The following is a 27499-nucleotide window of genomic DNA, read 5'->3' as shown; positions in this document are numbered from 1 at the left end:
AAATGAACAAGAAACATGAAATTAATTTTAATAGTATATTTAATGCAACATATCCAAAATACTCAATGTGCAGTCAATATAAAAAGTTACTCCAGACTCCACATACTTTACACTTCTCATACTAATCAGGCTTCTAATAATTATGTATTATTGAATAAAGTGTGTTTTGTATTAATCACATTAATTTGGACTAGTCTCATTTCAGGTGTTCTTGAACAGCACAGTGTTTGCCATTCCTCAGTCATTTTCTGAACCATTTGGAGGCAAGAAAACCAGTGTGTCATTGAAATAATGTCCAAATGCCCTGAGCCGGTAGACGCCATACATCATCACTTCCATCTTTTGGGGTGTCAGTCCATTAAAAGTAATGGCTAAATCCGAACAGCAGCCTTTTACTGTTTGGTGAGGGTTATTACGCATTGCCTCCTGAATAAGAGCTGCAATTGGTTTTGTATTAAATATATGTCTTCCTTCGTAATCTTCTGCATTTTCTGCAAAAACACCTGCATATTTCAGGCAGATTGCCAGCTGCTTATCGAAGGATAAATTCCAAATCACACTTTGATTTGCACACTTTTCATTCTTACTGAGAGACCTGTGAAATCTCCTCAGCGCCTCTATACTTAAGACAATGCCTCCATCCACAGTCACATATTCGAGGTCTCCAGATGTAATTGTGTGGCCCAAATAGAAAGGTTGTGATGCATCCTTCGTCAGCAGAAAGTACTTTAAATTTTCCATGACAGCAAACGTGGTGGGAAGTGCAAGAAAGTACCACTTGAAGGTGTTGCCATACTTTTCAAAGACGTCTTTGTAAGTTTTGCTCATGTGTTTCCACTTGTCATTTATTTCTCTATTGAACAAGTGTTCACTTTTAGCACCATAGAACTCTGCTTGGTCACAGTGTTTGGGCCAACTGTCTCTTAGCATAGTCCAGTTACTGTCATCTTCGTATTCTCCGAGGATGATACAAAAAACACGCATACTTTTGCTGAGTTCCGTGCGTGTCACTTGTGAAATATTTAAGAATTCTTTTCCATTAGGTGGTTGAAGATGACGGTGTTTGTGGTCTTCAGTTTGACCTCCGAGTCGAATGTCTATTTGGCTAAACATAGTTACCAAAGCCCAGGAAATGCTCCCAATCAACATACCTTTAAGAAATAATGCACGGTAAAGAGAAAACATTTCTCAGGCGAGAGCACTGCGTGCGGATCCAGGAATCCTGGGGGCCGTCTCCATGGACCTGGTGGTGCAGAGCGCTTCCGGGTTGGGCCGCTCTAGCTGCGGGAGGCCGCTTCTCGGTGGTGTGGGAAGGGGGCGGGGCCCAGCCTGGTCCGCAGGCCGCTAGGGCTTGCTGGGGGCTGGCGGTGTTCCTCAAGTTCTGGACGGCGGACCGCCAGCCAGCAAAAGCGAAAATGAGCGGGAATCCAGTCGCAGATGTCTGTATAAGTGGCCAAACTGCACTCTGAAAAAAGAAATTGAAACTGAATTTTACTTCTTGGCTTGTGTATTGAACATTTGATACACGTCCTTTATGTTAATTAGCAGTGGGTCCTTTAAAGTCTTTAACATTTTTCCTTACAATCACTTGGGTATTTGTGTGTCTGTGTGTGTGTGTGTTTAAAGAGTCTCTTCTGTAACTCTTTCCATCTCTGTCTGAATGTAATAATCCCTAGTGTTGACCAAAACATTTCATCTGTGGAGCTTATGAAAATACAACACTTCCCCAATATCATTGCTACTTTGGTTTTTGAGACATGCTGTCACTAGGCAGGCCAAGACTAGCAGTGAACTATTTAACCCAGGCTGGCCAGTAACTCGCAGCGATCCTCTTGCCTAGCCTTGCAAAGGTTGGGATTACAGACGTGCACTACCATTACCTGCTCCTTCTGATTTTTTTGATCAAGGCATCAAGTATGACACTGGAAGTCTTACTTTTCTCTTAACTTAATGTTTCTAATATGGGTTGACAAGTAATTTCTTGTCTATTAATGAATACTCGTAAATATTACATGTTCTAAAAGTACCAAAACTTTGAAATTTTTGTTTCATCCATGTTTGTTTGTTGTATTTTTGAGACAGTCTTGCTGTGTAGTTTAGACTGCCCTTGAACCCACATTGTAGCCCAGGATGACCTCTAACCCGAAGTGATCTCTTGCCAGAGCCTCCCAAGGGCTGGAATTACAGGTGTGGGCGACCTCGCCCAGTTTGTTTCATCAGTTTTTAAGTACACACAGAGCCTTTAATATGTTAATTGTATGTAACTCATTTCCAGTGAATCACATTAAATATTCTTTAAAAGTTGATAACATTGGGAGATTTACAGTATTTTCCCAAAAGGGAAATTTGAGTTTTTGTATTTTTTATATTTTCCCTCACTTTACAGATGCAGCAGCTTGAGAGACAAGTTATTGATGCTGAACGTCAAGCAGAAAAAGCTTTTCAACAGGTAGAGTATAATTCTAGTTAAATTTTTTCTGCCTCTACCCATATAGAGATTGTTTTGCTAAAAATAGGAGGATTGTCCTTAGCCCTTCTCTACATCCTATCATTTGAAGTATTCTTGAGTTTTATCTTTAGAGATAGCAGAGACTCTAACTTTATTTTGCCAACTAACACATTTTCAAGAGGAAAAAAGTTTCAGTTTTTTATCTCCTGAAAAATCAAATGACTTGTAGTTATCCTAACCATTATGAAATTTAACATATTAATATATTTATAACAGATTTATTTAGAATAGTTGGAAATAGTATGAATGTCATGATATAGAGAAATAAATGAACTATATCAATGCCATTTTTACAACTCCATTAAAAGTAATTGTTACTAAGAACATAATATGTTAAATGCTTAGGTTTAGAATAAGAAAACCATATATAAAACTGTCTACTTCACATGTTAATATTTGTAGGGAAGGAAAGTAAAAGTAAGGATTTTAAGGTTAACAGGAAACACCCCTAAATTTTGGAATAATTTTTCTGTATATTTTTCATTATTTCTAGTTTCTTTGTACTACATTTATTTATTTATTTATTTATTCATTCATTCATGGTGATGTTTGAAATTTGGTGATCTCATGTTATGAAAAGATCTCTGTCATACTCGGTTGAATAAAGAATTTCTAAAGCTTAAAACACAAAACTCTTTCTTCTGAGAGATGAAAAATAAATTTTGTCTTCCTCTTCTGAGTTTGTCATGTTTTTTCTTTTGAAACCTGCATATTACTGAATAATTTTTCATCTGAAAGATTTAATTTCACATAGTAGATTGAGTGACCTAACAAATTTCTAAATAAACCCATTCTAATCTAATCTTAGATTTTCTTAAGTGTATTTGAAATTTTAAAACTTTATTGTACAAAACTCCAGTCACATACTTGAGTAGGGAATATGTATAAAGAACTCTCATGTTCAACAGTTAGCTAACTCATGACTTGTCTTTACCTCCACCCACTTTTTCCCTTCAGCCACCTCCCAATTGGATTATTTTGAAGTAAATCCTAGACATCATATAGTTTTACCCATGAGTTAAATTTCAGCAAATAATCTGAGAGGTCTCTTAAAAAACATATCCAGTACCATCATCAGACCAAAAAATCGCCATTCTTCGTACATCAAAGATTTAGTCAATACATACTCAGATTCCCTCAAACACTTCATAATTCCTGCTTTTTTGGGGGGGGGTTTTAGTTGAGGTAAAATTCATATAGCATACAATGAACTATTTTAAAGTGAATAATTCACATGCTGTACAACCACTATTTCTAATTCCAAAATAATTCCATCATCCCAGAAAGAAATCCTGTGCCCATTAAGTGTGTCCCATTTCTCCACCCTTCCACGAGCCAAGCCTTGACAACCACCGGTTTCCTTCTGTGTCTATGGATTTATTCTTCTGGGTATTTCTTATTGATGGATTCATACAATATGTAATGTTTAGTTTCTGATTTCTTTCATTTAATAGAGTATTTTTGAGGTTCATGTAAATCACAATTTGATTATCCATTCATCTACTGATGGACATTTGAGTTGTTTCTACATTTTGGCTATTGTAATGACTGCTGTATTGAACTGGCTACATTATGTGTTCAAGTGCCTGTTTTTAACTCTTTTATTTATGTACCATTTTTTCCATATGTTGTTTTTTGAGACAGAGTCTATGTGGTTCAGGCTGGCCTTGAACTCACTAGGAAATCTAAAATGACCTCAAACTCATGGCTATCCTCCTGCCTCAGCCTCCCAAATCCTAGGATTACTGTAATGCACCACCATGCCAGGATTTTTTCCCCCTTGTTTTTAATAGTTGATTTGTTTAAATTAGGATCTAAAGTAAACTGACACATTTGATTTCATTCTTAAAATCTTTATAGGGCCTCTTACTCTTTCTTCTATTCTTCCTTTCATTTTTTCCTTTCAATTTTTTGTTGAAAAAGTTGTGTTAATTTGTCCTTTAAAGCTTTCTACATTCTGGATTTTGCTGGTTGCATTCCGATGGTATGATCCCATTAAACTTTTCTTTCTTTCTTTCTTTCTTTCTTTCATTTTAAAGAGAAAAAACAAAAACAATGATACAGGATTTCAGAAACAAAATAGGAAATGGACAATGGTTGGTGTACTGCAGATTGTCATCATCAAAGTAGTTGCTCAGATTGCAAGATATCCAAGTGCATAACTGATCAAACAGCATAAGCACAAACTGCTCTCTTCAATGAACTGAGAAGAATCAGCAGGATAATTATCTTTATCTTTTGTATACATTTTTTTCCTTTTCTCTTCCTCCTTTTATCCTTTCACCCATCCCCAATATGCCTCCTGGTAGTGTCTATAGTAATACTCAAGAAATAGTGTAGAGGGAGAAGAAAAATGTAAGAACCAAGGAGGAAAAGAAAAAGTTCATTGGCTCTCTAGTGCCTGTTTGTCTTTCTGTCTCTCTGTCCTTTTCCTTCCTGACTTTGGTCTGGTCCACTGGTGTCTCTCTTTACCTCTGTCCCTTACTGAGTCTGTTTGTCCCTCTGTGTGTCCTACACTTTCCTTACCTTCCCTTTTCTCTTTTGTTTACTCATGAAAAAAGAAAGAAAGAAAAGAAAGCAGGAAGGAAGGAAGAAAGAAAGAAATTGAGAGTAGCTTTTTAATTTTATGTGTGGCAAATTTTTTTTCTGAAAATTAAACTAAATTAAGTAATTTTTACTTGTGATTTTTAATCACTTTTTTCCTCTTAAGAACTACTCTACTGGGGACTAATTTTTAAGATGTTTCCATTCCCAGTGCAAGGGGATCAAAACATGGTAGTTTGTAACCAGCAGGGCTCTTCTGCTGGCTTTGATAAATTTAATAGGGAGCAGTTGTGCTTTGAAGATATCAGGTATAAAGTTATTTAATTCAAGGGGCTACCCTCTTGGAACAAAAACATACCATGATTGGTTATTTTAGATATACTACTTTAAAATTAAATTAGAGAGGAAAAGAAAGAATCACAAATCTCTTTAGTGTTTCTATAAACTACTAAAATCTGCAAATTTTTCATTATCAAAATTTATCAGGACCTATTTTTTTATGCTTCAGAAGAATTATTTTTCTGTAAATACCTTGTAACGAATCTAACGATTAATGAGAAATGTATACACAGAGATACATAAACTGTCATTCATTGATTATATCACTCTATATAGCTTTTGTATAAATAAGAGTAACTGAATCCCATGCTGTCTTTAACAATTTCTATGAGATTGTGGCCTATTCTGATGTTCATGTGACTTAAATTCAGCTTGTCTTTTCTTGTTGACCCATATCACAAGACTTAAGCTAATTATGTTTGTAGTAGTTTCAGCACTAAAAGCAGTAACTAATTTAACTCTATACTTTGTTGTATACATTTTCTATTTATTTGAGTAGTAACATTTCCATAACGATTAAGAAAGTTGTCTACAGAAAAGAATAAATCTTGGTAATCTTTTTGTTTAATGCCAAAGCATTTTTATTGCTATTTGCAAGTTTTATAAGCAACATGTACCAATCAACTGAGTACTACTTTGTAAGTATTCTTGTGAGATAGAAAAATAATGAACAGCACCTTTGAGAAATATTGACATATAGGATTCATTATCAAGTGCACCATCGGGTACATTACCTTATGTATAAATATCCCAAAATATTACACTAATTGCCCATGGAGGAAATTTCATTCTGTCCTTTGGAGCTCAGTCCCTTGCCTATGTTTGATTCAGGGTTGATAAGACCTGGATTTAAAGTTTCTTTTCACCATTCTCTTATGTGGATTAACCTACCTTTTGGTAAAGTTATCTGCTTCTAAGCCATTTTTAGTCTTTAGTAAATTCTTAACTGCTCCATCATCCTAATTTCGAGGACCTTGTATTGCTTTGCTATGTGAGGTCAACTCTTCATTTTATAGAAAACAAATTTATTTACTGCTTTCTCTTTTCATCTTCATCAAGAATGATCCTACTTCAGAGTACCACACCAAAATAATCATGTTTAAAATGTAATTAGCATGATTAATTGCATTGCAGTACATCTTAAGTGAGAAAATTATTTGGGATTCAGAATACAGTGCTCTTAACAAGTCCTTCTTCATTTCATTTGAGAACAACCAGAAACGCTTACTGTATCTCTGGAGTTACATAGAAATAGATTCTGTGAGATTTAAAGATTTATTCACAAGAACTTGGGGTACAGCTCAGTGCTTGCCTACTGTATATGAGATCCCGGTGCCAACCTGCAGTACCATACAAGAAAGAAAGTACAATCATACCTTTATTATTTATGGTGAAAGAGAGCAGGGCGAGCTGAGCAGTGGGAAGAAGAAAACACCAGCTAATAAAATTATATGGGAGTACTATTTGGAGCTCTTGATTGATAGGTTAATAGGAAACAGTACTGGAGGCTGTGTTGGGGATCCCAAAACTACTCTCAAGTTCAGTAATTTCTTAGAAAGATTCATAGGACCCAGAGGAGTTGGTCCATGGTTATGGTTATAACAGTGAGGAGATACAGATTAAAATAAACAAAGAAAAAGGTCCAGAAGAACCGATATATAGGTTTCCATTTGCTGTTTTGAAGTAGAGTTGCACAAGGATGCAGTTAATCCTCCTGTCAGTAATGTATGTTATGAAGCATTGCCAAATGCAGAAGGTCATCTGAGCTTTGGTGTCCAGGATTTTTATTGGGTGTCAGTTGTATAGGACTGTAAAATACTACTGTGTGGACCAGGGTCCCATGTGGACCAAAACAGACATTCACTATCATGCACATTTTCTGATAATTTCTGGTATACAAAAGGTAGTATTATCAATCACGATAGTCTAAGGACTCACAAGTTGCCTCCTAAAAGTCCACTGAGGCCTGTCTTTTCTTTGGAATGTGTGGGATCTGAGCATTTAAGTCTACTAAGTAAACCATTTGATGACCAAGAATTCGGGAACCTCAGGATTAAGAAGTTTTGGAGGAAGTGGCTAAGGATTGTGCAGACTTGCCAAGAAGTAAAGGAGAAAAGTAGCCTAAAAACATGGTATAATCCACCCTGGATGGTATCCATGTGTAGATATTGTCAGAGTTTATTTAAACTAATTTGAATTCATAGGTGTTTTTAATTGGTCAGTCTCTGAGTAGCTAAACTTTTATGTGGTTCACATTAAATGAATGGAAATAGAACTAGACTAGTTTCCATGTGCTTGTGGTAGGATATTTTTCAAGGCTACTTGTTTTTCTTTTTCTGTAAATCTCTTAGCTTTCCTGTATCCCTCTTACTCATACTGTTTACCAAGCAAGGCTGGTGAATCGTCTGACACTTGGTCATAACTGCGCTAGTTGGTATGTAGGTTGCCTGTGACTATTTGTGATCTCTTTTTCTAAGAGGTTTTACACACTTGCCAATATTTTTCTTGCCCAGAAAAGTTATTTATCTAAAAGTATAGTAAGATAGATTTATTTACTTACTTATTTTTTAGTAAGATTTAAATTTTCAATTGGGAAGATGCATCCAAGGAGCTTTGTACCATTCATTCATAAAATGAGAACTGCTTTAAGTTGAACGTGTTTTTCAGAATAGAAGTGTAGTTCCAAATCATACTTGTCCAGGTCTATAGAACCTTCTTAAGTAATAATATGACAGTTTTATATGGCAGTTCAGTGCTGATAGAGTAATTTGCTCTGAATTAATAAAAGGAGACCATAGATGAAGGTCTGATAATACTTATTTCTTTTTTTTTTCCAATTTTTTTTTCTTTTTCTCTTTTTATCGGTACCGATGATTGAACTCACGACTGCCTGCTTGCAAGGCAGTTGCTTATGCCGCTGAGCTAAATCCCGAGCCCCATAATACTTATTTCTATTCTTATTCAGTTACTTACGTATTTCTTTTACTCTGGGTCGTAGAACTTCTGCTCAGAGGAGAACACCATTGTGGGCTTGGAGTTAGTTTTCTCTCTCTCTGCTTTCACAGCTAAGAATAATCTTGTGCGAAAATGGAAATACTGACTTAAGATTGAACCTTAGTATTTCCTGTCCATCTCTCTGTCCCAGATGGGCTGTTTTCATGACAAATCTCTGACACGGACCTGTCTTTGATGTGGATCTTTTTTTTTTTAGTGTTTTTTTTTTTTAATTGGTACTGGGGATTGAACTCACGACCACATGCTTGCAAGGCAGGCATTTATGCCTGCTGAGCTAAATCCCTAGCCCTTTGATGTGGATCTTTATCTTTAAGATCATGCAGAAGGCTCACTGCATTATGTTAAAGTACCTAAATCTAAAATGACTGAAATTATCATTTGAATAGTAGAGTCATTTTATTATTTATTTATTTATTTAGTACCAGGGATTGAACCCACAACCTTGAGCTTGCCAAGGCAGGCTTTTATGCCGCTGAGCTAAATCCCCAGCCTCTTATTATTATTTTTTGATCTGCTTTTTTATTTTCATAGTTTTCAACCATATAGGTACTATGTAAGTAGAGCAGTTTTGGCATCTCAACTGAATTTACATTTATACAGTGAGCCCACAAGTAAAACCTCATATTCAGGGTTAAAAGTAATAAACTGACCCAACCTTTGTACCTTCTTCTAGAAAATTCTCATTAGTCAAACATTTATAACTTTCAGGACTCACTTTGATTTTTCAAAAGTATTTTTGTAGTCTTGGATTTTTCATTTTAGCTACCATCTCCAATTTCTCACATGCTTTCATATTATATTCTTCTTTAGGACCATAATATAAGCCATTTCTGAAACTACATTCTTGCCTGTTTTGAATATATAGAATAAACCTTTTAATATTGCATACAACCCCCAATAGTTCTCTCTCACTATCGTTTACCACCTCTCATATTTAAGACAGTTTCCAGTCCACTAGAGTATTTACAATCAAGAATCAGGTTTGTGATTCACAGAAAGATAAAAAGGTGGTGGCAGAAAAATCTAAACTTCACTCTGAGTTGATATAGAATCAGTGTAGGTCAGCAAGCATAATGTGTAGCTGTGCCCTCTAAGACTTCACATGCCTGAAGGTGTTTGGCAGAAGAGACAAACAGAGCCGATCTATCTTAGATCCATTCAGCCACACTCCTATTGCTCTTACCAGTTGTGTAGTGTACTGCACATTGTTTACATGTTTATTATGTTTGTTATCTCTCTCATTAGAATGTAATTTTTATGTAGGTGGAGATTTTTGGATATCTGATTCACTGATGCCTTCCCAGGATGTGAAATAGTCTTGGCACTTGGAAAGCACTCAGTGAATATTTGTTAAGTGAACAAATGTGCTCTCACTGAATGCATTTTACCTAAAACTAGACTCTCAGTTTATTTTATTTTTACGATTCTGTCATTTCAGGCTTTAAGTTTCTTTTGTTTCCCCTTTCCTTTTGATTTTGTATTTCATTTTCACCCAAATTCAGTTTTTCATTCAAATGTATTATTACACCAAGTCATATGGTTTGAATCCTGTCTCACCACTCACTTTCTTATTTCATATCACTGTCTTGTTTAAAATATGAAAAGCAGGGGCTGGGGATTTAGCTCAGCAGCATAAGCATCTGCCTTGCAAGCAGGCAGTCGTGAGTTCAATCCCTGGTACCGATAAAAAGGAAAAAGACAAAAAATAAAAATATAAAATAAAATATGAAAAACAAGCCAGGGATACAGTTTAGCAGCACAAGTGCCTGCCTGACAAACATGAGATTTATGACTTCAATCTCTTGTACCAAAAGAGAGAGACAGAGAAAGAGAAAGAGAGAGGAAGAGAGAAGAAAAGAAGAAGAAGGAGAGAGAGGAGAGAAAAGAAAACAGAAAAAGAGGGCTAGAACATTCTGTTTCTATACAAACATATCATTGTTGCTGTGGTGAATGTGTGTTAGTTCACATGGTAGTAATATTTCAGTAATCTATTATGTTCATTTATGTGCCTCAAAATTAGTACTCTGGTAAAAGTCTTCAGACTTTATAATTATTGAACACATTAATTGTCAACATTTTCCTTTTATGATAATATCTTTTAGGAATCTATATACAGTAAAGTTCTAAGCTTAATAATATGGTAAGTATAGGCACAATTTAATATTTTGTCCTCTGAATTTAGGTACAGGTTATGGAAGAGAAATTAAAAACAGCCAACATTCAAACCAGTGAATCAGAAACAAGGCTCTATAAAAAGTGTCAAGATCTGGAATCTCTAATACAGGAAAAAGATGACATCATTCAGAACTTGGAACTGCAGCTGGAAGAGCAGGTTAGGAAATATTTAATCATCAAAGTCTTCCAAATGTGTGCACCCATTTGTTCATAATCACAAAGATTAAAAAGACAGAGCCTCAACTCCTCAATGTGGAGGAGAAATTTACTTATCCAGTCAACTGATTGGGTCTCATCACATGTGTTAGTGAGAGGTGCCTGTAAAATGGGACTCACTGTAAGTCTCGGGTGGTTTCAGGCAATGTGACACTTGTCAGCTGAGACACTGCTTCTTAATATTTAAACTTGAGAATTTATTTATTATTTATTTTTGCAAATGTCTCTTTTATTTCGCTGTATGAAAGTCAAAAGGCAAAGAAAACAGATGTGAAACAGATTGTAAGTTATTTCTTAGATGACTGGTAATCACCAGTCCAAAGAGTCCTAATGTGGCCAGGCACCTGCCCAGCATGTTCACGCGTGTTCATTCACTCAGTCCTGGGGAAATAAAGGTAAGAGTAAGTGTCGCTGTACTTTTCATTGCTCAAGCTATGAGGGGGTCATCATCTAGGCAGCCTCCACCCCTAATTTAGTTCTCTATTCCTGTATTCCTAATTTAGCTGATCAGCAGCCATTTTGGTCTGCAGAATGTTTGCAACCAATCTTTGCTTTATATTGGAAATGTTTCTAGGATATTTATATTCGACATAAATCTTTCTGCTTAGATCATGTTCATTGTTTTATACCACTTTATTGAGATCCAGTAGAATGTTTAATTTTAAATTTCATTACAAAAATTACATGATAGTTCTTAAATAGTTAATATCATTTCAATATCACCACGCTGATATTTGGCTAAATATACGTTATTCATTTTCCAAAAAAGGCCCTGTGACCATAATCAGATTTTAAGGTTGATAAATAGAGCTAAAGTTTGTCAATGCTGATGTTTGCTGCATTTTTTAGAACTACTGTTTGAAAGAGAAAAAGCTATGTTCCTGAGTCATTCTTATTCTTTTCTCCCTAATCTGGTTGACCCTACTCTACTGTTTCAGAAGTGGTTTGTTGATATAACCAGTGGTTTGATTTTAGTGTATGATTGTTCAGAGAAAGAGAAGAGTTGTTGATAAACTACCGATACTTGCGTGTGCCTTTCTTTGGTTTACTATTGTTTTTGCTTGATAATTTTTCCCTATTAAAAATCTGTTTTGTAATCTGAAAGCAGATGTGTTAACTTGAAAATAGGTTTTAAATAGATTTACGTTGCATTTTTAGGATATAAAATTTCTAGATCACTGAGGTAATGTTTGAATTAAACAAACTGCTGATGTTATTTCAGAAACAAATAAGAATACAAGAAGCTAAAATAATAGAAGAGAAAGCAGCTAAAATCAAAGAATGGGTAACAATAAAATTAAATGAGGTATTTATTTTTATATATTTTTCCTTTTCTTTTTTTTAACTTCTTTTGAATAGATAAATCATCAAAATATATGATAATGCTGAGTGAGACAAAAAATTCTGACTGGTGTGTGGTGTAGCTCTGTGTTTGTAAACTTGGGATAGGTGGCTTTTATTTTAATATTCATTATATTTCTAAAATAAAAACCATGATAGACTCATAATGATCAGTGTAAATGTCTCATTCGAATTAATTAGTTTTAGTTCTAACTAGTTAACTACATGATTATAGAGCATGCATGTATAGATCATAAAATTAATGTGCTCAGTATTTAAGAAGTGAAAATTAAATGCTGAAATACTTTGGTCTAAAATACTTTCACAGTGAGGAAAGCATGGGGTGAAAACATTTAAAATTCTGGAAAAGTATTAATGCCATGACTATTTAGGTTCATAGCTTATGCTGCTAAATTCATCTAGTTGCTTGTCATTTTTAGTATTTTACTTGCTTATAGAATAATGAGATATTAACATTTTGCAACTATTATAATTAGTATACGTTAGAATGTTATCCTTGTATAAAAGAAAATCACTGTGTTCTTTTAGCTAGAATTGGACAATCAGAATCTTCGTTTGATCAACCAAAAGCAAAATGAAGAGATAAGAGCAATACAGTCAAAACTACAAGGTACAAATTTTGTTAAGATAGCTTAATTTGGATCTATTTGACTGTATAGGGCTTTACAATCTTTTTTTTGGTGTTTTAAAGACTTAATTATGAACTTCATGTAAGAAATGATTGCCATCAAATAAAAGAGAATATCTAAACAAACCAGAATCCTGCACTCAAGTCAATGTTGGGCCTGAAAGAGGAAGACAAAAAGAGGTAGGACTAGTGATGCACAGGTTTACCGAGTTGGCTGTTACATAAATCAGAAAACCATGACCAGATACTCACTTTGCCTCTCTCTGTTCTAGAAGACATTCCATTGGTCCCATTTTTTTAGAACCATGCTAAGTCCTGGAGCCCAATTTTTGAAAAATGCTATATATTGCTGTTATCCCAGCAGGCTAGAGATCATGGGCAGTGGGTACCAATCTCTATTGTTGATGCCATGTTGGTCTTTTCCAGCAATATAGTGCTACATCTTCCTGTTTTCTTGAAAGATTACAGAGGCCTTATTAAGCCAGGTATTAGCTTAGAAGTCTTTAAAGTAGGTATATCAAAAATCTAAGGAGGTTTGAACTTTGGCTGCAGAAAGAGAATAGACCAGGGAGCTTCAGAAAGAGAATAGAATCCTTTAAGTAGGGACCACATATAATTGTAGCTGCATTGAGGACTTTGGAGAAAGCTCCTTGACTTCACATGCTCTGACCATGTTACTGAACTTGGCATTTTCTGAGTGTGACTATGGAATATTTCTGTGTTACTAGGACTGAGCTGATAGTTAGTTGTCAAATGTTACAACTCAGGTCATTTGTGAATCACCAATTCAAATCTTTTTCTAGTTTGGGTTTTGTGCTGAGTGGGATTATCCACTGATAACTCATTAATAATTACAGACTATCAAGAGGTAGCTTGACCTATTTAAATAGACACTGCTGGGCATGGTGGCACGTGCCTGTATTTCCAGATTGAGAAGGATGACTGGGAGACTAAGCAATGATAGTGAGTTCAAGGCCAGCCTGAACTACGTAATAAGACCCTGTCTCAAAAAAATTTAAAAAATAAAAAAAGTGATTTTTTTGTTGTGTTGAAAAGCAGATATTTTAATAGTAGTCTGGTAACTCTTAAATCCACAATTCTTTATAACTTTTGACTACTTACAAATCTGAAATCCAGAGGAATAATTGTCATGCTTAATTCACTAGAATATTTTACAAGCTCTGGGGTCGATTTTCAAAATGTAAAAATTGGTAATATTGTTAAACTTAATGTTTAGTCTTCAAATTAAAAATCAATACTTTTTAATAGAACTTTCTGCATTGAAGGAAATATTCTACACTTGTGCTATCCAATGATGGTCACTAGTCATAAGTGAATATAAAGCACTTGAAATATAACTAGTACAACTGAAGAACTAGATTTTAATTTTTACCTAACTTGAATTGATTGAAAGTTAAATAGTCATATGCTGCTAGCGGCCATATTAGACAGCAGAGCTGGATATCAGTGAATAACCTGAAAAGAGAAATATTAATTTGAATGTTTAGCTTCAGGTGTATTTGCTTTTAAAAGAAATCAGGTATGTTATTTTCAACTTTTGCTTTCTATCATAGCTTTTGACAGTAATTTAAATTCCTACAGCCTAACTATTTTGAGCATAATTTTATGATATGAATAAATTCTTTGCATTTTCCAGTGCATTAAGATTTCTTCCTTTCCTATCTAACTTCAAAGTCTAAGGATAAGTAGCAACCCATACTTTGATAGCGATGTTTTTAGTACCTGTTCTAGTGATAGTCACTTAAGTGTACACTGAATTGAATTGAAGAGTACACTAAATTAAATCGAGGAAGATGTATGTATTACTTATGCTTATTGGACACATAACCCAGTAAAGAGGCATTCAAATTCAAATTTCATTTAGCAACAAAACCCTTTACATTTTTTCTAAAGAATGTGAATAAATTAAGATAGGTACTAAAGCAGTGTTGGGTGAGAGGTCCAGACTTTAGCACACTTGGCTTTAGTTATGCCTCATGTTCCCTTTGGAACACTTTCACAAAGCTCTGAAGATCTCCCTAGATGCATTGGGAAAATCCTGAGATGGTTGGAATAACATGGACTTTGAAGCCAGCTTTAATGCCATACTACTTATTAACTGTTTATCTTTGGAACACTTTTTTTTACATTAGTAAACTTGTGGCTATAGTGCTTTCCTGATTCCATGTAGGAGTATATATAATTGTTGATTATAGAACATTTTATCTACTGCATATTAATGCTTGCTGTCCTGTTCTCCACTGTATGATGAAAAATAGATGCTCCATAGTTGATCTGAGTTCTGTATTTAGAATTAAAGTTTCAGGGCTTGTGACATTAACCCTCATTGAAATAGGCTGAATGTACTGAGTCAACTCTTAAAATAGATTTTTATATTCTTTGGTATTTTTGGCTTGCAATTCTGGTCTCCATTGGCAGCCTTTTAGGTTTTATAGACTAAAAGGTATTGATCTTTGGAAACTACATTTGGACTAGAATATATGTATGATATAAGGTAGCACTTTAAAAAATATATGCACTTGCATTTGTTTCTCAGTATTCATTGGTGCCAGGGCCCAGGTGGAGACCAGAATCTTGGGATGCAGTCCTTAGATAACCGAATGTGGTGATGCACACCTGTACTCGGAGCACTCAGGACACTTAGGCAGAAGGCTTGCAGGGAGTTTGAGGCCAGCCTGGATTACATAATGAGACCCTCTCTCAAAAAAAAAAAATATACCATTATCAAGTCCCTTGGATATAAGTGGCATACAACTTACATACATCTGCCTATGACTTTAAATCATCTCTAGATTACTTATAATACCTGATACAATGTAAATATTTATAATACTGTATTGTTTAGTAAATAATAAGAACAGATACAGTAAACATACCATCTTTTTTTCTGATTTTTTTTTTTTTTTTTTGTCTCTTTCCTTTTTATCGGTACCGGGGATTGAACTCATGACTGTCTGCTTGCAAGGCAGGCACTTATGCCGCTGAGCTAAATCTCCAGCCCCTTTTCTGAATATTTTAACTCTACATCTATGTTCTTAATTATCAGTTGCTGCTTAACCCTTTGGTGCTCTCTCAGAGTTAAAAATTTCCTTGGAAACTTTTGTTACTGGGTGGAAAATTAAATTCATGAATTAGGTGCTGGCCCAATATTAGCTATCTAAATTCTGTCTCTCCCACTCCCTTTCCTAAAGAAGTGATTAAGGTTCTCTATATTGTGGTCACCAAACACAAAATCCCTCCATCTGCCTTTTTTCTCATTACTGAAAAGGAGGATAAGCAAAGCCATCAGAGGGGTCATGTGACACCCAATGGTGATCCAGGTTTCCTTTGGTTCTTTTACTAACTAGTCTCAAAGGCTCTTTTTCCTCACACTTGGTGTTTCCACACTAATTTCAATCAGCGCTTAGTTGGTATTTACCAACACCTGACTTTTTAAGAAGCTGAAACTCTCTAGTTATTTATAACATGATTGTAGTTTTGTACTTTTGTTTTTGTTTGAGAACTACTACTTGAGATTGTTTTTTTCTTTTTGAGACAGGGTCTCACTGGGCAGGTCAGACTGACCTTCAACTCACTTTGTAGCCCAGGCTGGCCTCGAACTCACAGCCTTCAGCCTCCCAAGTACTGGGATTACAGGCATATGGTGTGTAAGACAGATTTTAAGCATAGACCTCTGATGCTCAGTACTGAAACTTCCATGTTACTATATATAAAGATGAACTTCAGACATTGTTCTGATACAGTGATTTGTTCACATTATTATATACTTTGGTTCTATATTTAACAAGTTGCTATAAAACAATGAAATCTTAATTTTGATTAATGACCTTGCAGAAGTTCAAGAGAAGAAGTTATCTGCTGTCGCTACACCGAAGCTTTCTGAAGGGCAGCGTCTGAGCAGTTTGACATTTGGGTGCTTTTTGTCTCGAGCAAGGAGTCCTCCTCAAATTGTAAAATACGAGGAAACAAGCAAGCTGTCATCTAAAGAAGCTGAATTCACAAAAGAAAAAAACATAGAAGGTACTTACGGACCATATCAATTAACTTTGGCATCTTTTAAAAAGGAAAAATTACTTGCTAACATTAATCCAAATATAGCTTAATTTTTTCCTGACAATAGATGCTTTATGAGAATGTATCTAAAGAGAAATATCTAGTTATTTTGAACATTGTGTATCTAGTCATTTTGTGTCTTCTGAGGGTTTTTGCCAATGATGCAAAGAAGAAACTGATTTTCCATCTTAAAATTTTTTCCCACAGCAAGTGAATAGTTGAAATTTTTAAATTTGCAATTATAGATTTATTTTAGCTGAGTTTCAGATTAGAACTATGCATTCTTATTCATTAGTTCTTGAGAATTTTAAAATAATAGTAAACATGAAGTTAAGTCTTTTCTAGCAAACTTATGAAGAAATTAACACCAGGAAATAATTTAGTAATTGTTTTAATTTCCTTTCTTTATTGCTTTAAAGAGGTAAATATTTGCTAAAGGTTTAAGCCCTGGTCCCGTGTGCAGATTTCTACTCTTTTTCTTTGAGTTTTACAGCCTCCTCTAAATTTTGCTTACTGGGAAGCTGCTGGTTTTTGCACTTGGAGTACAATCTTTTTTGTTGGCTTTTTCCAACAAAAGAGACCTGAGTTTAGAAATTACCTACTTTCATTTCCAGTTTTCTTCCTGCAGAGTAGAAACATTAGAGCTCTAAGTTTTCTTTATGGTTGCTTATGACATTCTAAGAATGACATCAGAAAGTTGCTTTGCCATTCACTTTCTTGCCATCACTTGAACTTTCTTTTTTTTTTTTTTTTTTTTTTTTTAATTTTTTTTTTTTTTGTCTTTTTCTTTTTTATCGGTACCAGGGATCGAACTCACGACTGCCTGCTTGCAAGGCAGGCGCTTATGCCGCTGAGCTAAATCCCCAGCCCCCTAACTTTCTTTTCAAGAAGTCATTTTCATCTTCTCCCACTAATAGTTGAACACAGATAAAGTTGCTTGCGCCAAAGCTTTGGCTCACTTGAAAATTTAACAAACTGCCTGATAATGAAATTTTGGAATGTGTTTGTTCAGTTGCTCACTCCTCAGTTATAAAGGTCAAACTTGCTTTCAGAATTCCTTTTCTATTCTTTAGAGTTTAATTCACTGTTTAGGAATTTAGGCTGTCAGTGCTGCATTCTACTATGTTATAAATATAAATAAGCCAGATCTTTAAAGTGTCACTGTAACAATATATTTTGTAGCTACAGTGCAATTATTGATGCAATTATATGGAAAAAATAGTAGAACAAGGGAGGCTTTTTTCTGTTTCTGTTTTCTTTATGGGTTTGTATGCCTCACGTGTTGAGGCTTGGGCACAAAGTTTGTTTCTTAAACCATAGCTTTTTGCTTATTATTCTATTTTATCATAATTTTGAAATTCAGTGGAAAAAGGGTTGTGTGTTTTTTTGTTTCTAAAACTGAAATAATGGTGTTTTGATTTTTTGGTGTGGCTTTGTTTTTGTCTTATTTGTTTTTTTAAGACCGTCTTACTGTGTAATTCAGTCTGGCCTTGAACTCACTATGTAGCCCAGCTGGCCTGGAACTCATGGTAGTCTTCCTGCCTCGGCCTTGCAAGTGCTGAGATTACAGACATGCCCTACGATGCCCAGGTCGGCTGCTTCTGAAAAAAGTTGCCCTGTTTGACATTTTGCTTCTTTTCTTAGCCATTTTGTTCTGCAACATATTTCTTTGTTAAAAACTTTTTTATTGATGCAATTATATGGAAGTGTTACTGCTCTGTGTTTTATATAAAGCTTAAAATATTCAAACTTATGTTTTAAAAAAACATACAACAAAGAGTAATGTATCTTATTTGAATAAAATTGAAAGTTTTACAGTGTATTCATAAAAATAAGAGATTTTATGTTTAAAGCCAATATGTTAAAATAGTGTATTGTTTTCTAAAAATAGAAATTCCAGAGAAGTTTGCTGACAACCAAGTTCAAGAAAATGATAGAGGCCCAAGAACACTGCCGCAGACCTGTTGCAGCTCAGAACAAAAGCGGAAAACGAGAACCAGCTGTGCAACAGACGGTGGCACGTCCCAGAATTCTGTGGCTCCAGCGAGTGACTGGAGCTCCGACGAGGAAGATGGGAGCAAAGAAAGACCTAAGTCCAGGTGCACGTCCACCCTCTCCAGCCACACCTCGGAGGAAGGTGCCCACGGCGGCAGGCGGGGCAGCGAAGCCTATCTGACAGCCTCCGATGACAGCAGCTCCATATTTGAGGAAGAGACTTTTGGCATAAAGAGACCAGAACACAAGAAGCTGTATTCTTGGCAACTGGAGGCCCAATGGAAAGCTCAGAATAGTCTTGGCAAAGGAAGCTCTGAATTGAATAAGAAGGAGCAAGACTGTTCCTCAGAAGAACTAAGTAAAAGGTTTCAATCCCAGAGACTGGATTATTCATCCTCATCTAGTGAGGCCAACACTCCAAGTCCTATTTTGTCTCCTGCTTTAGTACCAAAGCACCCTAACTTGCTCCCTGGAAAAAGAACGCCCTTAGCACCTTCGGCCCACCTGCCACCCCCAAGGTTAAGGATTCCTAATGCTTTCAGTAAGAGTGTAGCGCTTGCCAAAAGGCACTTAAGCCAGCCACAGTTAAGTTCTGACAGGATGTTTGGTACAAATAGAAACGCTATTAGCATGATCCGACCCCTGAAACCTCAGGAAACAGATCTAGATCTCATTGACTGCGATGGTGAAGTTTTAGAGAATATGGACACGAGTTGTGATGATGGATTATTTTCCTGCGTCTCCCTGGAATCTCCATATGCAGATGACCAGGAACCCGGTGACTCAGCAAAGAAGGCAGCAGCCAGCAAGCCCCCCACTCCGCCTCTGCACCGGTTTCCCTCTTGGGTAATTATATTCCTGTGTGGGACACCTCCATGGCGATTCTTTCTCAACGTTCACTTTTAGGTTTTACTTCTTTTCCTGATTTCTTTCCAAATCCAGTTTTGTTCTGACAGTTTCCAGATTCCTGAGTACAGTTGCCCCTTCTTGTTCCTCACTGAGTTGTAAGTCAATTGAGAAGACAATAGAAATCAAGATATTACCTTATTTACTAATGAAACTGAGTTTTAGAGAATTGATGAGCATGCAGACTTTCTAACACTGAACTTTGAAATTAGCTAGAATTATTCCCCCAGACCCAGGCAGCCGTGGAACATCCTAGAAAGATGGTGCCCCTCTTATACTTACAACCTGGAGACACAGATGCTTTTTTCTGTGGGCAATGAGAGAAGAAAGTGCTGGGCTGTGTGTGCTGTGGAGGACGAAGTGAATGAGCGAAGAGGTCAGGAGTGCTTCAACACTGTCCTTCCACAGGAAGGAACATCGGTGCATGGCAAAGAAAAGTCCCTTCCCACCATGATGCTTTTGTGTGATTCCGAACCAGGACCCTTAATTCTTACTGGTCTTGTTGTTTTTTTTTTTTTTTTTTTAAACTCAATCAGTTTCTTAATTGGGTCAAGGGAAGTTTTATTTTCTTCCTCTTGAATTTATATATTCATTGCTTTAACAAAAGTGTCTTCCTACAGATCTAAAATAGATGAAAAACTTATTCTATGGAAACACTGACCATCACTACAACAATTAACTTACCAAATGGGTGATACTTCTTAGGAGTGTCCATATTGCTAGATTAAAAAAAATTCTTCCAATGTTTGAAACAAAGTGAATGGCAAGGTTTATAGGTTTAGGTTTTCCTTCATATATTGCAATAATTTAACCCTTGGTGTCCAGAGGAACATCTGAATTGTAGGATTTTTTTTTTCTTTTAGGGTCATATTCTTTTATTATTATTTTAGGCAGGGATTTTTTTTTTTTAACTGGTGCCGGGGATAGAACTCACAACTGTGTGCTTGCAAGGCAGGTGCTTATGCCACTGAGCTAAATCCTCAGCCCAATTATTAGCCCAAAACTTAATAACTGCTCTAATTTTCAGTGAACTAGAGAAGCCATAATTTTCTAATATAAATTCAGACCTTAAGGTGTATCTGCTTTTGTTTGTTTTCAAGAGAAGATTTCATTTCAGTAGCTAGCTGAAACTGCATGTAGTTTATTACTAAGTTCTGAATGGCTCAAAAAAAGTAGAAATTAATTGCATGTGAATCTTTGGAATTTCAGTTATGTTAAGCTTCAGGCAATAAGAAATTGAAATGTTGCATTTTTTACTATGTTGAAATTTTCAGAGACTTAAGTTAGTCTTTCAAGTTTGTTTTAATTGGCAAACTATTTTACTACTTTTTTTTTTTTTTTTTTTGCCTTTCTCTCTTTTCTTCTTCTGAAGCAATTCGGACCTGAAAAAGGAGCATTATTTTTCATAAGCCTTCCAGCACACAGGCCAAATTTGAGGTTTTATTTCTGTGTTTGTGAGTTATTTTCAGGTTCCAAGGAAAAGATGCATTTTAGTTACCTCAACTAATAAATATTTATTTTAAGACATACCCTCTCCTCTTGAAATTGAAATACAATAGTGACTATAGTGAGACAGCCTATGATTCACCAGCACGCCTGGCCATCAGCCTAGAGATCAGTGACACCCATCGCCCCTGCTGGAGGGCCAGCTGCTCTCTCATTTGCAGTGATTCTCTCTCTACTTGTTTTCTGTTTATTTTCTCTCTCCCACTCTGTCCTGGGCTCTGACTGCCTCACACCTCCTTACTGCCCTACTTCTTTGGTCTTTGTGGTCAGCGCACTCTGCTGTTAGTCTCTCTGTGTGTGTATCTCGTAGCTACTTGCTTAGAGAAATTGCATCTAATTCAGTCAGCTACTCTTCAGTCGAAAGTGCCTCTGAGATTATCTTATGCCATTTACCTCCCGGGCCACTGACTAGCCTGAAGGAGGATGGCATTGCCCTGGTCCAGCCAAGTGTGCCCACGTTAGACCCATTGCAAAGTGCAGGACACCATGATCTATGGAACCACCTGGGGGTCCCTTTTCTCACGGGGTAGCGTCAGGGCTAATAGCCTTTTAGTACTCATTTCAGAGATCTCTCTCAGAACAGAGGAGGAAACAAAATAACGTACTTCTGAACCAGACAATATTATACAATTCTAGCCAGTTTTCCAGATCATTTATTATTTGACCCTGAGTACTCTTCTACTTGATTGGAGTGTATGTTGAAATAGGAAGGGGACAGCACCTAGTGCCATTCTATGATTTTTGACTTTGGTGGTTTTTTTCCTTAACCGTGTTCCAGAATGGTAAAGCATTAAAGAAGGCATTTATTGGTATTCAGTGATCATGAATACTTTCTGACTTCCTATTACAGTCATTCAAACTTTTTCTTAACCACATGCTAAAATGGTAGAAAATTAAAGATGAATTCGGCTTTATGAATAAGTTTTCTTGTACTTGTTCCCTTTGTCTTCAAAAGAATTCAAAATTTGGGGGCAAAGATAAATAATGGAATGACTAATGGATGGGAAAAATATCTACAGTACTATTCACAAGTATGTGTTTGATTTATAATAATGCTTTGCTCTAGGAATAGTAAATGAAGTACCAATAAAAACATATGTATTGAAAGTAATAATTATTTTAAGTACCCTCTTCAAATCTCTCTTTTACATTAGGAAAGCAGAATTTATGCTGTAGCCAAATCAGGCATTCGAATGTCTGAGGCCTGCAACATGGAGAATGTTAATAAAAGTAAGTTCTTTTGCATGTTGTGATGTAGGTCAGACTTGAGGATATTATGCCAAGTGATAATATAAGACAAACAGAAAATATTGTCCCGAAAGGCAAATACTGTGTGATTCTACCTGACTGAGGCAGCAGAAGTAGTCAAATTCACAGATATAGTATGTAGAATGGTAGTTACCTGGGCTGGGGAGGGCAAAAGGGGGGGTTTCAGGTTTACAAGGTGAGAAAGCTCTAGAGATTTGCTTTATAACAATGTAAATATACTTAAAGCTATTGAATTGTACCCTTTAACATGTTTAAGATGGTGAATTCTCTTCTATGCATTGTTTTTACAATAAAAAAATGTGTAAAATAGGGGCTGGGGATTTAGCTCAGCGGCATAAGTGCCTGCCTTGCAAGCAGGCAGTTGTGAGTTTGATCCCCGGTACCGGTAAAAAGGAAAAAGACAAAAAAAAAAAAAATGTGTAAAATATACATGATTTTGTATTGCTGTTTCAACTAGCCAAGAACTCCCCAAATGTCTAAATTCGTTGAAATAAATCTAATTATATAAACTTTCAGGAACTTTTTTCTAAGGCTACTGATTTATGTTTTAAAATTGAAATTAATCTTAGTAGGGAGGCACAAACACATTTAACTCTGATACAGATAGTACCTCACTAAATTTTTACCTTAAAGAGGAAAATATAGAGAAACTGGCATTTTAGCTGTTTAAAACTGTAGGAAAATAATGACTTCTATATCCTTTTCTTTCTTTCTAGCACTATAAAAATAAAACCTAACAACATAAAACTGGAATTAAGAGAGAGCTTTTCCTAGGGTCCCTATCCTAGCCCTCATCCATATCTTGATGAGGTAGCTTTTGGTATTCTCTTCCTTTTCAGTTTTTGTCTGTTCTTACCATTCAGGAAATTATATTTTAATCTTTCAGCTTCAGAGTCACTTGATAAAGATTAAGAATCATGACAGTGTTTTAATAGGATGTCAGGAACAGGGCTGTGAACGGTTAGCATCTGCATAGGTGCAGCTCCCTGAGCCACTCAGTTGGTAGCTATGTTTACTTCTGTGCAGCCTCAGCTAAATGTGCGTGGATAGGCTGAAGAAATCAAAGCTGTGGTTCTTACTCTCAAGGAGCTTATAGCCTAACTGGGAACCAGCACATACGAGAAAGTAATGAACCATGAAAGAAAGTCCATGTGTAAACCTGGAAGTGCTGTAGTTCATAAAGCAGACTGCGTAATTAGTAGTCACATGTGTTAGATCAATTTCTCTTTAACTGACAGTCATGCTAGTTTATATTCATAAGAAATAGGCAATGTGCTAGTTAGGTTTTTTTTTAAATGTTGTTTTCTGTTTCAGATTCTGCTACCATGCTTTCCAATAGCACATCTGGACTTTATACGTCTCTGATCTACAAGAATTTGACAACCCCAGTGTACACAACATTAAAAGGGGTAACTCATCAATAGTTAACAACATGTGGTTCTCTTCATCATGCATCAGAAAACTGTTTCTTCAGGCTCCAGATTCCATCCTTAACGTTTGACCCAAGTTTTCCTTTGTAGAAAGTTTGAGAAGACCATGTTAACATATAAGAAAGAAAAACTGGGAAGCTCTGGAGAACACAGTTGTTATTCTCAGAGCATTAAAGGGAAATATCCATTCCCATGTGACTCCTGCTCACCCCCCGACCCAGGCTGTTAAATGTTGAAAGGAAACATTATTAATGATGTAATGGAAACTCCAAATTTATAAAGGTCTGCATCAGTGCCAGGGTCCTCTTCCTTGCCAGCAGTACCTAATTAAATGAGTCGGGTCAGATATTGACAGTCTCGTGTTCAGAAATATTTTCTAATTGACCACTGCCTTGCTAATTAGAATTGGGATTTGACAAGAAGACTTCACAATGGTAAAATATGTTTTTGTGTTCCTTCCAAAAAATCATACTCTGTGACCTCTTTCTGTAAAACATCAGAAATCTAAAAAGAGAAGTTTAGAGGTGTATAAAAAGGCTGCTCTGCTTTTCTTTAGAAGGCGACCCAAATAAGTAGCAACGCTTTCCAAGATGATGACTCCTCGGAGGAGGAGGACGGCTCCAGGTGCAGTTTGCAGACCTCGGAGTTGGAGCCACGCCGCCGCAGTGGGCCCGGCAGCCCCAGGCCCCTGAAGCGAGGTGAGCCCCCTGCGCAGGCCACCCACGTCCCCAGAGCATTCGCTCGGAGCTTTAACTCCTAACAGGATTTTTAAAAAATAATGTGAAAGTATTTGCTTAAAATCGTGTTCAATGATACCTTTAGCCTAACCCTGAGATACTGTGTTTTTTTTTTCTTAATTCTCTACAACACCAAACCACATATTCTTAAAAATTTTTATTACCCTATCTTGTCTGTAGGAGAGCACTTTATTGTGGAAAAAAGGAGAAATCTTTGGCCAAACTGAGGTTTTCTTTTTTTTATAGTTACCTTGTGGAACTTTAGGTAATTCGTGGGATAGATTTATTTCAGTTAAATATTTGTATTACTAAATGTCAGAAAGCACATCTAAACATGTGTTGGTTAATCTGATACTAAACTGGGAATCATCCGGTATTTTACTTGAAGCACATCCATGGTTATTAGTGGCTTTTGAAGGAGTGTAGTACATAGGAAGAGGTTACTGAGAGAGAGAATTCCACCAAATGACTCAACAGAAAGCCTTTGATGCTTATTTTGTGTGTCCTTGTTTTCAAACTGTGCTCTGTGGACTCGTGGGTACTTTTAAACCCCTCAGCTTGAACTGGAGCTGCTAAGCCTTCCTTGGTTTAGTATTTTAGGTTTCTGCTCATTGCCTTGTTTTGTGCCCCCTAGGCAGAATCAGGGTTTGTCAGTTTTTGCTGAGGGTATTGCACCACAGCCGCTCCTCACAGTCCCTATGGGGCTTTGCAGCATGCCTTTATGTATCACCTCATCTCTCCCTTACGCTTCTCTTTTTCAGCTCTAGTGTTCTGGCTCTTTTGTTGTTCAAGAAGACACACCAGGCATACTTTTATAGCAGGACCTTTGCACTTGTTTCCTCCACTTAATATTCTTCCCCCAGGTGTCTATGGAGCTGACTCGCTTACTTCTTTCAGGATTTTGTTCAAATACTGCTTCCTCCGTGGACCCACCGTGGCCACACCATCCATGGTGTAGTTCTTGGCCTTCCATGCTGGCTCTTTCTGGTTACATCGGCTGCTTGTGTGTTGTATTTTCCATCGCGGTTCAGTTAAATGTTTTATCTGTCTCCCTCCACTAGAATCCATGTTCCGTGAGGGCTGAAATGTTTGTTTTGTGGCCTCTCTATCCCTAGCACCAAGGACAGTGCCTGGCACACTGGCCCAGGATTGGGAGCTGAGATTTGCCTCCCAACATTGCCTCTGCCTGGCTATTTTACTTTGCACAAGTCTTTGTATCTGGGCCTTGGCCTCCAAGCTTAGAGTATGAGGGCATTAGCCAGGATAAGCTATGAGTTCCCTAATTTCTGTTCTTACATGAAAAATAAAGATACCACAATTGTTACTTTGCCTGATTTAAATAAGGGTAGTGTCACAAGTGTCATTATTCTAATTTGTCTTTTAAATGCTAATAAACATTAAATGATTGCTGGATACTATGATAAATAATGACATTAGGTCCTTGATTTTATTATTTCAAAATCTCCAATTATAGACACCCTATAAATGTGTCATACAACTCAGCAGTAATTTTTTATTAAGGCAAACTGAATTATTGTGAAAATATTCCATTGAATTTTAGTTTATAGCTACTGGAAAATGAAAGTCTTATTTCTGCTTCTGTTTTATGAAAGATTTTAAAAATTTGTAAATTAGTAGTTTGACATATAAAATATAGAAAAAATCATTTTTAATGTGGTTACTTTAAAAGTAATTACAGAAGTTAAGAGGTTTAAAATGTGATTATGAAAATCTTTAAGGTTCAATGTGTTTGTTTATGAATCAAGATGTAAATATCTATTTTAATACTTAACTAAAACTACCTTAGTAGTCTATTGCATGTATTTTAAATATGTAACAGTAGCTGTGGTTGCAATGAAGCCAAATTATTATTTATGCTCCTTTGACTTGGATATTTACATGATAGTCTCTATCTCTTAGTTCTGTCTTTTGCCTTAAAAGCGGTTTTGTAAGGGCCAGGGATTTAGCTTAGCTGCAAAGTACATGCTTTGCAAGCACGAGGTCATAAGTTCAATCCCCCGTGACCAAAAAAAAAAAAGCATTTTGTGGCTCAAGGAATGATAATAAATCTAGTCTAGAGTAGTTTATGGGTTAGAAATAGTTGCATTTCTTAGAACTAACAGCCGCTGTTTGGATCATGCCAGGATTAAAAGCCACCTTAATTTATTTCTTTGTGTCTCTAGGTGTGTCTCTGACCTCTGTGGCTTCCGAGAATGACTACGCTATCCCTCCGGACGCCTACTCCACGGACACAGAGTGTGCACAGCCCGAGCAGAAGCTCCCCAAAACCTGTTCATCGTCCAGTGAGAATGGGAAAAATGTAAACACTGAGTCAGACTTCTAAAAATTAGTGAATCAATTAGTTTGAGCCTGGGAAAGAAACTTTAATTTTTTTTTTTAAATTAGGAACCACTGGAAAAATCTGGCTATCTACTAAAAATGAGCGGTAAAGTCAAGACTTGGAAGCGGAGGTGGTTTGTTCTGAAAGGAGGTGAATTACTTTACTACAAATCTCCGGTGAGTCAAACGTATTTGCTGTTTAGAACCAAATTCCTCAAACTATAAATCAGACTCCTGACTGATATACTTCCCTGTAATATAATTAATTCTTCAATGACTAGTGTTCCATTTTTTGGACACCCCTAACATTCTTTCTTCAAACACTTGTTCCTTGAATTTTTCTAGGTAACATATATGTATTTCATGCAAAAATTCAAAAGATTATAATCTTTGGCATAAATGAGTTAATGATATAAAATATCTCTTAGTATTACTATTACAGTTATTCCTTTTA

The 27499-nt window shown here is 36.1% G+C and overlaps 2 protein-coding genes across 5 annotated transcripts in view; one reads left to right on the top strand and one right to left on the bottom strand.

The window, feature by feature from the left end:
* Plekhh2 (pleckstrin homology, MyTH4 and FERM domain containing H2) overlaps window positions 1-27499 on the top strand; it is a 91863-nt gene that overhangs the window by 17267 nt on the left and 47097 nt on the right. For all 4 annotated transcript variants that reach the window (XM_063229238.1, XM_063229241.1, XM_063229244.1 and 1 more), the window contains 11 exons: window positions 2387-2449; window positions 10590-10739; window positions 12021-12104; window positions 12689-12770; window positions 16644-16829; window positions 18754-19703; window positions 22424-22499; window positions 23853-23947; window positions 24525-24666; window positions 26889-27025; window positions 27112-27222. In XM_063229238.1, coding sequence (XP_063085308.1) covers window positions 2387-2449; window positions 10590-10739; window positions 12021-12104; window positions 12689-12770; window positions 16644-16829; window positions 18754-19703; window positions 22424-22499; window positions 23853-23947; window positions 24525-24666; window positions 26889-27025; window positions 27112-27222 — 2076 coding nt within the window. The remainder of the gene's footprint in view (window positions 1-2386; window positions 2450-10589; window positions 10740-12020; window positions 12105-12688; window positions 12771-16643; window positions 16830-18753; window positions 19704-22423; window positions 22500-23852; window positions 23948-24524; window positions 24667-26888; window positions 27026-27111; window positions 27223-27499) is intronic.
* C1galt1c1l (C1GALT1 specific chaperone 1 like) lies at window positions 22-1276 on the bottom strand. Its single transcript, XM_005005059.3, has one exon. The coding sequence runs from the start codon at window positions 1183-1185 to the stop codon at window positions 238-240; it is 948 nt and encodes a 315-aa protein (XP_005005116.1). The 5' UTR covers window positions 1186-1276; the 3' UTR covers window positions 22-237.

Source organism: Cavia porcellus, unplaced genomic scaffold (genome assembly GCF_034190915.1).
Source record: "Cavia porcellus strain 051 isolate PalLab524CR breed Dunkin Hartley unplaced genomic scaffold, mCavPor4.1 scaffold_1, whole genome shotgun sequence".
NCBI lineage: Eukaryota > Metazoa > Chordata > Mammalia > Rodentia > Caviidae > Cavia > Cavia porcellus.
The sequence above is the reverse complement of the archived record's forward strand: the minus strand, read 5'-3'. Positions and strand labels throughout refer to the sequence as shown.

Bases quoted from the DNA above. Each gene is read 5' to 3' on its own strand.
- C1galt1c1l (XM_005005059.3), bottom strand. From the start codon at position 1,185: ATGTTTTCTCTTTACCGTGCATTATTTCTTAAAGGTATGTTGATTGGG.